We start from the raw sequence: 11,224 nt of genomic DNA on the forward strand, positions 1-11,224 counted from the left end.
GCAGCACGATTTCAAATTATAAATTATATATATTTATATACAGAATGTACTAATGTATATTAAATCGTTATACCTGTACTATTCAACCACAGTAAATCAAGCTATTCAAACAGTTATAAATTCAGTTGTGAATAACCTCTTGTAAAAGGACAGGCTAAGATATTCCGCTATCAAAATATACGAATTAATGGGCGTCTTAAGCATTCAAATATATATCTTCACAAAAGAATCTTTATTATCAACCACATATGTGGTTTTTAAACTAAAAAATCTATGTCTGGGTATGTAGAAGTAAATTGACATTTATGAACTAGTACAGAAGAGTAGCTTATAGACGCCGTTGCCACATAAACCAACCAATCATATACGTACATAATGTATATAAATACATAGTACATTTATATAAAAACAAAATATGGTATTGCTTCTTAAAGAGAACGTATTTTATGCGATATTTCCCAATTTTAAATTTCGGATATATAATGCACTGCATGTGTATTAAAAATGTGTTAACCATAATAATAATTTTTCTGTAGTCCATCATTAGAAATTAAAAATTGCATTTGGTTTTTTGAAATACTAAGAAATACTCTCTATAAAAAGATACAGAACAAGCTAGGCAAGCAAATTCTTTTCTTAGAAATTAAAAATTAATTTCAATGAATAAATAGTCCTACTCGTTACTCGCATCTGACCATTCGCACATATATCGTATCTCTAAACTCACTCTAAACTGAAACTTGCTTTGTGGGAGTATTTTCCAAACTTAGTAGACATTGTTTCTCTAAATAAATGCTTAAAAATCAGAAATTTTTATTCTGATAAATAAAATTTTTTTAATTTTTTGATTGATTATCCAGAACTTGAGGAAAAAATTCATATTTGGGTTTAAAATTTTAAGGATGGCTTCGCGCTTAGGTTCATTTACAAAAACTATTTTTTCCAAAGCAATAGAACAAAATTTAAATAGAAATAAACAGAAATCTATTTCATATCCGGTATCAAAAATAGATTCTGTAGAGGCCGTTGTAAGAGAACAATCCAGAAAAAAAGATCAAACCATTAAAATGCGAAGCGAGTGGGTTGGAAAAAAGCGTTCCCAATATGCTGCTCCAATTATTGGAAATCATAGTGATTATGATGAACGTTATACAAAAACAGAAAAAACTGAAAGAACTGATGACCAAAAGTATCCAAAAAAAGTACCAGATCTGGCTTTTCAGAAAGATAGTATGAATTCGTTAATAAGAAGTGGGAGTAATGTGGAAAAACCCAAGGCCCTAAACACATGTTACCTGCCGGAACACATACATATGTTGAAAATCACAGAGTCTTGGAAAAAAGAACCACTATACAAACGATTGCAGAGACTAATCAATGCAAACCAAAAGAACTAGAGCTTCTATAACAACATGTATACTCCTAAAATGAAAAAGTCGTATTTAGAAAATCTTACTCAACCAAGGTTGGTCCAATAAGAATTTGTTATAAATTTTTACATATTAATCGTTCATAGTTTTACAAATTTTATTTTCTTCCTTATTAGTACTAAATTTTAATATCCGTATATTGAATAATACATCTTGAAGAAGCAATTGCTTCAATTTAAAGAAAATCATCCTAATTACTTGCGGTTAAGTGTAATCTATCTGAGCTTTCCAGGCATTATTGGTAAGTAACTGAATATTAGCATAAGGACATTCGACTTTTATTCTAACCTTGATCTGTTGTATATCTCAAAATTTAGAAACAATATACAGCATATTAATAAGTCATTGGAGTATACAGTATGCAGCTCTTAAAAAGTGAAGGTTAATTGAATATGATTTCAAGAGAAAGTAAATTTCACTAATTCTTTCGAAAAAATTTTAAATTAATTCTAGTTCTCTTCAAGCTATATTTATGCACATGGGAAAGGTACTTTTTCACTTAAGGTAATTGTTATTGCATTATTATTTATGATTTAAAAATTTATGATTATGTTAAATTCAGGATCGAGCTGCAGGACTGAATATTGAGAATGAGAATAATACTGGAATTCTGTCAAATGTAATCCCTGCTGTAGAATAAATTTTAGGATAAGCTATTCCTCATGAGACGATCTGATCTGAACAAATCCAAAGAAGCTTAGTGTGACGATTAAAAGAACTGATCCATACAACATCATTTTCATATACGAATACGGCAGGGATTCTTTTTTATTATCAACTCGTCATTGACGATCTAATCAATATTAACTGAAGAAATAAGTTCTACTTGGCGGAGACGACTTAGTCTGTATAGATTATTGATCAGTTCAGTGTCTTGGTCTTATATTGATGGGACTGGGATGTATTACTAGTACTATCAAATTGTCGCTTCTAATACTATTGCACCATTTTCTGAATACAAACAATATTAAATGTAATATTGTTGGTATGGAGAAATGTTTTTGGAATAGATTTAGTAGCTGATGGTTGGTATCTCCGGTTGAAACTGCAACGAACTAATTGATATTACTTAACAAAAATAGAGATAAAATCTAAGCGCATTAGTGTGAAGCCATTTAAAAATAAAACTTTTGGTTTCTAAATTTAAAAATTTGTTCCGAAAGCAATAAATTCTTTAATTAAAAGAAACTTCCTTTTGAATTATTTTCTATCTGTTGTGAGTGTATATTGAAGAGTGAAGTTGGTCATTGCAAGGTAGATGAATTGATCCTGCCTGGGTGATATTCATTCAGAACATCTTAAAGATCTGTAAGCAAGTTGGAACAATTATTAAGATGGCTTATGGAGATAATAGACTTGTGGTAGTTTTATTAATAATCACGCCATCATAATCGTTGAGGGTACCATACTAGAAGATTGGATCTTTCGCATAATGATGCGCGTCGCAATTGTAGGGACGATAAAGAAAGTGAAGTAATATATAAAGTAAGTACGGATAAAAAGATGTGTATAATATCTTTCATGATCAGTGACACATCAAATCAAGTTGCAAAATTCTGTTGGTAGACTTATGGAGATATCCAGTTGTAGTCATTTAGGACAATTCAAGAGCTTACATATTACTTAAGATGTGTGTTTCGAATATGAGCGAGAAAGTTTAGAAAGTATTCTTGAGAAAGTTTATAGCAGTATTCTTGACAAATATGGTATATTATTTTGATATATTATTTTTGACAAATATTTATATTTTGACTGTAACTATTTACCACAAAACATTGTGGGCTGACATTAAGGTTATAAGTCAGTTATTTAAACATCACACTATTGACCAGAAGCAGCCATAAATAAGAGCTGTATTAAACAGAAAACGTTTATTGAGTATATTACATTCTGATTGCTATTATTCAGTAAAATCTAGTGATATTTTTTTTAAATATATTTTATTAATATTTTTCTTGTTTTAAGAAATTTATATGAAATAAAATATATGTTGAAAACGTTTAAGTACTTTTTATGTACACTTTATATTTTTGAAGAGTCTCTTCCTTTAATGAGTACACATAGTTAATCATGCTAAACTTTCGTAATTATCACTATTAAGCACACTTCCAATTTTCATAAAATTATCATATATGACTATAATTGCATGTACATTGTGCAATTTACTGAAAAATTCTCTCTGAAGCATGTACGGCACTCTTGCTAAAATAATAAACCATTTATCCTTCCTGCAGTTCAAGTGGAATGGTTGTGTTGTTCGTTGCCAAATTGCTTGAGATACAATAAGCACTGAGGTTTAAAGGATTGTTGAACGTTTATTTTACTAATCTCAATAGCGGCAGCTCGGTTTTTTTTGTAGTTTTTACAAGGTCATGTAGGGTGATGGTGCTGATGGTTACTACGAGGCAATGTGATATTGAAATCCATAAACATAGAAAACTTGATGGAAGGCATGGATTTAGGAATGTATATGGAAAAAGTTGAGTGCAAAACGATGAAAGTCTTGTTGTAATGCAGTTACACTTTAAATTTAATAAAGTTAGGTTAGGTTAGGTTGGAGTGGCAGCCTTGTATGATACAACAGTGGTTAACAACAGTGGTTAAACTTTAGACTAAGAAGACAATCAAAACACAGATAGTGACCATTATAGTCTGTGAATGCACAATGCCGAAAAGGACTCTATTATTTAAGTTAAAACGAACCAATCTGGCAAGTTAAAACAGTTGCTTTCTCTACATTTGAAGGAAAATTCAAATGTATTCAAAGCTATTGTTTTTTGATCACACATTTTAGATTAGATTTTAAATAATTTTTAATTAACTTAATTTTGCTTTTTAATATACTTCGCTCGAATCATAAGCTTAAAGCAAAATACATTTTGAATGAAATAGAAGCTTAAATTGTTAACTTTCGCAGTTCTCTCTTTTTGTATTAAATTATAATTAAATAATTAAACTTTGTAGAACTTAAACAATAAATACGTTGTTTAACCGACTGAAATTAAGTAAATTTAAGGGCAGAACTCACCGAAGAAACGACACTTTAAGCCATAGAAGCCACTAATGCCACAGATAAGAACATTTCACCTGAAATTATATGCCATGACAGGGAAAACCGCAAAATCCTTATTAGTATAATTTTGTATACTGCAGTTAGAACGCAATTCAACTGACCACACTGGCCACAAAAAAAAAAATTAACTCCGGACTAGTCACGAAGAGTGTGCGTGGCACATTGGACATGTAGCCAATGTCTCACGCACATCGCAATATTAACTGAAATGAAAGTGGCTGGAACGGTGTGCTGGGGCACATAATACAGATTATGAAAACGATGACGTGGCTGATTATGAGGATGATTACTCATTGACACATGTTGAAGGTGGAGCAATGCCTCTCAAGTGATGTGGATGTGATGATGTTGCTTTAAGCTGTTAGTATTAAATACTTTAATCTATGATTTTCATTGTTTTATACCAACCACTTACTCCTCGTATGTAATTGATGTCCTGAATTTATTGCTGCGTGTATTGTCAAAGGATTAAGCTTTTGAATTGTGACATGTATTTACCTAAAGGCTTTCCTTATTGTTGAGCTTAAATTTTATTCAAATGAAAGCAAATAAATGCTTGCAGCTATAGATAAAAGTGAATATGTACATACATATGTTGTTATGCATATTTAGTTTTTTTATATCAACTGAAAGTGTGAAATTTACTATATACATGACCCACATTAATTGTTTATAAAGCAAAAATAACGGGTGTAAAATGTTGAGAGATTAATTCATGGGCAAGTACGTATCTAACAATGTAATACCATTCTATGATACTATTAGTTTGATGAATATTTATGTGAGTTTCAATCAAAAGTTCATGCCAATTTATCCTAATGTGTCATCATGTACCATGAGATACATATGATATTATTATTCCATTTTGCATAAATCATTTAAAAAATTTAAATACATTCCCTTTAAGGAAATGAAACGTAAAACCTCTTACAATGTATGTATTTTGGATTTAAGTTCCTTTATGTTCTATATGAAGAGACTTAAAGAATATTCGTTTTAATTTTGATTTTTTATTTAATAAAATTTTAATGATTTTACATAACACAGTTGTTTGACTCATATTATGATTTGTATCCTTAAGAAATACATTTTTAATTAGTATAATAAATTTGGGCTTACACTCCGACAATAGGTGTAAGCAGAGGCATAGAATGTACCTTAAAAAGATTACATACGGCTATAACACAAATTGTTACTTTATTGGTCTCGCAAAAATAACGAAGATAGATTCATTGGATCTCATTAACTTCAGCTGTGAGACTATGGTATAGAATGCAGAGCAGAAGTGTTCAGCTCACCTCCCAGTAACTCTGTGAGCATCACAATCACAAATAGATGTCTCCGTGTAAAAGTGTTTATGTCTCTATTACAGGATGTTCTTTGAACCTAACTACTTCGAAAGTCACAACATAATCCTGTTTAATTTCGTATTTAAAACGCTCTTGACGTATCTCCCAGTATTTTATCTAATATATTGCGTACTTGCTTTGTAGTAAATAAGATTTATAAAAATTGAAGATCCTTTGCCTGATATATGTTTAATATCAAATATATACTTAAAATTTTTTATGCTATATGTCCTTGTCGTTCTCAGCCTATAAAGAATAAGAAACACCAAAGTGCAGATGAACAGCTTACACATGTTCACATGTTGTTGCTTGAATCTTATATTGTATAAATGATGTTCTATATTATCCTTACACAGTCACACTCACACTCACACTCACCTCAAAGCAGAAATTATCCTGTCAACTGTTTAAGTAAAACGTGAGTTGGCATTTTTATTGCTTTAATTGTGAACTTTGCTCGAATTGTTGTTTACTCGTATATCCTGGAAGCCTAAATATGTGCTCAGAGTGCAGTGTTCAGTGTTCAGGGTTCAAGGTTTAGTGTTCATATTTATTCCCTCATGTGGGCTGGATGGAAGAAGAAGTTATTGTCTTTGTTTTCCATCAGTTTCCCTTCCACCTGATTTTGTTTTAAGATTTATGGCATTATGGGCTTATCATCATAATTAGTGTCTTAAGTATGTAAGTAAGTAAGTAACGAGCAACAGCAAAAGTGAGCAACAATTGTTCACTGTTTTTTTTCACCGAATTTTTTTTATTTGGAGCAATAAATCGTTGTTGTCATGGCGTTGTGCAGAATTGTATGACAATTAATTATTACGCTAATTAAGCTATGATGCTCTTACGAATTTTATTGAGTCATAGTTCATGAGGAAATTCGAGTATTTGTTAATTAGTTCCTCTGCCGATGGATTCCAAGATACAAAGAAACATAAATAAATGTGCATCCTTTAATTGAGATTTTTGTTGTCGAATTTATAGAAGCGTATAAGTTATTTAATAAAACTAATGATACAAATCGATATGACAAGTTATAGTAGGCAAAAGTTTATTGTAAAAAACGGGTCCCAAAATCTTCTTAAGCATTTCATTGATTTTTGCATTTGGCTGTTAGGTTTATTAAACTGAATCAATATAGACACCGACACTATTTCATATGAAGTTTGTCTTTTATTTAAGCTAAGTAGAAATTCATCCCATTTATTACTTATCTAACCATCTACAAATACTAAAAACTGATCAGCAATTATAATTTCCTTTGATCAATTTAAATGTAGGGAAACGTTTATGTCTGATACTACCACCACTTAATATTTTTAAAAGAAGATTAAGTTTAATATTTATGACAATAAATTCAAATATAATTTATTGTATATGGGCAAACGTGTTTAGTTTCTTGTTTTAAACAAAATTTATGAAATGTTTAGGTGATAGATATATTTATATGATGAAATAGATTAATATCTTGACAAAAGTGCTTAAAAATAAAAAATTTATGATTTAAAAAGAAATAAAATGGTTAAATATGGACAGAAGTGAATGTCAATCAAACATATATTTAGTTTTAATAGAAAACGTAACGTAGAAAAGTTATACATAAATAATTAAAGATCAGTGATAGGCCAATAGTGTATTCGGAACACGAAAACTTGGCTTATTGTAATACCATTGAAATATTTATCGCACCTTTTCGAGTCATTCTGGTAATTCAATTGACATCCACTAAAAAACTTAACAGTTCAGACTCAGACTAGCCAACTTCTAAGAAAGAAAATTTCATAAAAAGTACATAATCGTTTTTTTAATTCCCTCATCTTTTATAACTAACAATACTTTTTGTTTTTTTAAATTTAAAAATATGATTTTAGAAGATAATTTCTTAGAAAATAATTTCTTAGTGTAATTAACAGCTAGTGTCAGCATTATGTACCTTTAAGGAACCGTGTTATGGATCAAATCGTTACGGATTCTCCCAAGCTATTCTTAGTTACCGGAATAATCTTTAGTTAATCTTTTTATAGTTGAACTCATTTGTATCTTCGCAATGCTGAAGTTCACAAATAGTTTACTTGCCAAAACCACAAATTATTAACACTAGTTTACAAATAAAAACAAAAGTACATATGCACACTTAATTCCATAAGACCCTCAAATCTCGTAAACCTCCCCATTTAATTTTTTTTATTGTTAATTTTCAGTTAACCCCATTTTGTAACTAATTTGTTCTTATTAAGTAAAAAATAAATTTTTTTATGCTTATTCACAACTTAGTAGTTCTTTAATAAAAAAATATGTACATCTATTTTATTAAGATCAATTAAACAAAATCATTGTCATTTTGTTACGATCTAATTTCTAACCAAAATGCTTTTTACCGTAGGCATGGGATTGAGAATGAACTTCTTCTTTTGGTGGGTGAGTGCGAATATATTCTAATGCTTTCAAGATAGCCTCTGGAATTGGTGGTGGTGTTGGAATCCAAGCACCAGTTGGCTGGTAACCATTTTCATCAGCTACATAAGAGATCTGGACATGTTCGCCATTCGGATCAACCCAACCAAATTCACCATGTACATTCCCATGATCATCGCCAGCAGCCTTTGCTACAATGCTATTACTGGTTTCCAAAGCATAATCGAAACCATCCTGACGAACATCTGAGGAAAGAGTTCTGACTTCAGCATGAGCATCATCGCTAGAACTAGCATGCGAAACGGGACGTTTGTATTGCGAAGATCCACCGTAGCTTGATTTTCCAAAGGTGGATAATGCGTTGGATCTATATGAATTAGCACCGTAAGTGAATCCAACGATGGCAAGCAATAGCAACTGTAGATAATTTTGATTAAAGTCTTATTTTAAATAATTTAAATGAAGTCTGTTAACTTACGTATTTAAACATTTTGGTGGTTTTGGATTTTGCTTGGAAAAGTCTTGATTGAAACTGTTGTTCGTGCTGCGTCCAGTTTAGTATTTATACCAAAATTTTTGCTGTCGAATCGTACCATAAAAATGAGCAGCTGTCAAAGAATTGTTTTATTGCTGTTTTCCAAATATGAATCAAAATTTTGGTCCCATTTATTTATGCAACCTAAGAAAAGAAAGACAAGACACGCCGTGAACTTGAAAATCTCCCACGCCTAAAATTTTGCTCTCCATTTATTTCGGTGCTTTCAGCTCTGAATTAAACTCACTTTTTAACATAATTTTTTATAGGTTTTGTATAAATTTTGTTTTTTTGAAATATTTTTCGCACTAATTTTTTATTGTGTCACTAGACCAATAAAATTAAATCAGTGAACTGGTTTACAAAGTGCAAAATTATAATTTTATTCATTTAATAATTTATGATATTTTCGAAGACGGCTCAAATATAGAAATTCAAGTTTAAGGTTAGATAATAAGAACAATAATCCAATTTGAATAACGGTTCCACGTATTATTAATGTTGATTTCTCAATGCAGCGAGAATTTGTGAAATAATGAACGAGTTCTTTATTGATCCGGCAATGCGAAAAAGATTCAATTGCATTTCTTGAATTTTGTATAAAAACGCTACCAAATTTGGCAAATGACATCAGTTACACTTGAGTGTTCTAGTCTAAAACAAACAAAAAATGTTCAAATACGTGAGTAATTTACTGTTTAGGAATAGTTTTTGTGTAATTACTGTGTAAAAAATTTGTTGTGAAGACACATAAAGCTGTTCGGCTTAAGCTAATATACGGTTTATTTCGTTTTCTCAGGTCCTTTTATTCGCCTTGATCGCTTTCGCCGCCGCTGACGATGACGTGCACGCAGTGGTGAAAACCCTTTCATCTGATGTCAGAACTGATGGTTTTGACTATGCTTTGGAGACAAGCAACAGCATTTCACAAAGGGCATCCGGTGATGTACATGGCAATATTCATGGCGACTTCAGCTGGGTTGATCCTCATGGCGAACACGTTCAAGTTGCCTATGTTGCTGATGAGAACGGTTACCAACCATCCGGTCAATGGATCCCAACTCCACCACCAATTCCAGCTGCCATCGTTAAGGCTATTGAATGGATCAATGCTCACCCTTCCAAGGACTACCACTAAACACTTCGAACTGACTGATCTGCCGTGTTCTGCCGTGTGATATTTTCTAAGGAAATCGTTATTTCATGTATATTTTTTTAATAAACTAGAAATAAAGGTATTGCAAAAAATTGTTTAAAGAAGCATATAAATTATTGATTTTTTATTTCAACGAACGATTCTTTTTAACTTATACTTTTGATTCAATAAATAATTGTTTTTTCTGACGTCAAAACATTAGTGAAAGTTTTTGGAAGAATTGAAAGCAGTGTCAACTCTTCGTGGCTTTAAGAAATGGGTGGAACTTTTCGAAAGCACTGTCGCAACATATATTTTTCGAAGAGCAAGCAATGTCTTTACTATATAAGCGTATTGGGCGAACATATAATTACAAACCATAAATTTCAAGTGTGCCCTCACTTACTCCACACTAAGCCAAACTTTATAAGGTATATATAATTGCATTGGTTGGATACTGAATATTTCATTAAAACATAGAAAATTCTATAAAAAAAGTACTTTACATAGAAAATAATTATATTCAATTTAAAACTGTAAAATAGTTTAAAAATTAGAGCAAAGCATTATTTGATGATTGATAGCTTCTATAAAATTTTTTATTAAATCTTAAAGTAAAATGAACTAATAAAGTGGGCTTGTGTATATGTTTGGGTTCAATAAACGTAAAAGAAATGCCGAAAGTCAACACATATATGCCTGACATAGAAACTCTATGTGAGTAGGACAAAAAAAATATTCGTTTTACAAAGAAGTGGGCTTGTAAAAACCTTGAAGAAAACAAGATGAAGTAAAACAGAAAAGCAAATTAACATTTCATTCACACATTTTGCAAACATAACAACAACAACAACAACAACAACAACAACAACAACAATTGAAGTAAGAACAACAACATAAAGAATCCTTAAGCTCATTTGACAATGAGTGTTCTTTTAATGCCCTCTGAAGCTCATGTGTGTTCGTGTATCTGGGTCCCGTGTGTCATTCCATATCCTGTGAATATTCACAAAAATAATTCATAAAACGAAAAGCTCCTCCGTGCGGTGGTTGCCGTGTGAATGTGTGGCCATTTACACGTGTTTTGTGTAATTGCATTTGGGTAAATGCTTTAATTTGTGTTTACATATGTAAAAATGTAAAAACTAATTTCTGTGCTTTCTGTTTTAATTTGGGTAAGAATTTTTTGCTTCTAATTTTGTTATGAAAAATATTTTGCAATTAATTCTTTAAGCAAATGTATATAAATATTTTTTGTTATAAAACATCGAATAGTGTTTGTATCTAACA

At 30.8% G+C, this 11,224-nt stretch overlaps 2 protein-coding genes and 1 long non-coding RNA gene across 5 annotated transcripts; 2 read left to right on the forward strand and 1 right to left on the reverse strand.

Annotated features, from left to right (window-relative positions):
* Nucleotides 1–845: 845 nt before the first annotated feature.
* On the forward strand, nt 846–2,560 carry LOC119679146. Of its 3 annotated transcripts, none has more exons than XR_005252391.1 (5): nt 846–1,465; nt 1,547–1,671; nt 1,748–1,838; nt 1,895–1,934; nt 1,993–2,560. It is a non-coding gene; the product is annotated as an uncharacterized LOC119679146 (long non-coding RNA). The 3 variants fall into 3 exon arrangements; XR_005252392.1 differs by having other exon boundaries at nt 1,748–1,811; nt 1,884–1,934; XR_005252390.1 differs by having other exon boundaries at nt 1,748–1,934.
* A 5,553-nt stretch (nt 2,561–8,113) lies between these two features.
* On the reverse strand, nt 8,114–8,837 carry LOC119684138 (larval cuticle protein 2-like). Its single transcript, XM_038098100.1, has 2 exons — nt 8,743–8,837; nt 8,114–8,681 (listed from the first exon to the last, which is right to left on the reverse strand). The coding sequence occupies exons 1-2, from the start codon at nt 8,752–8,754 to the stop codon at nt 8,208–8,210; spliced, it is 486 nt and encodes a 161-aa protein (XP_037954028.1). The 5' UTR covers nt 8,755–8,837; the 3' UTR covers nt 8,114–8,207.
* Nucleotides 8,838–9,419: 582 nt separating this feature from the next.
* Nucleotides 9,420–10,068, forward strand: LOC119684594 (larval cuticle protein 2-like). The gene is made up of 2 exons (XM_038098667.1): nt 9,420–9,481; nt 9,599–10,068. The coding sequence occupies exons 1-2, from the start codon at nt 9,470–9,472 to the stop codon at nt 9,935–9,937; spliced, it is 351 nt and encodes a 116-aa protein (XP_037954595.1). The 5' UTR covers nt 9,420–9,469; the 3' UTR covers nt 9,938–10,068.
* Nucleotides 10,069–11,224: the final 1,156 nt, after the last annotated feature.

The sequence above is a fragment of the Teleopsis dalmanni genome, chromosome 2, assembly GCF_002237135.1.
Source record: "Teleopsis dalmanni isolate 2A chromosome 2, ASM223713v2, whole genome shotgun sequence".
Taxonomy (NCBI): domain Eukaryota; kingdom Metazoa; phylum Arthropoda; class Insecta; order Diptera; family Diopsidae; genus Teleopsis; species Teleopsis dalmanni.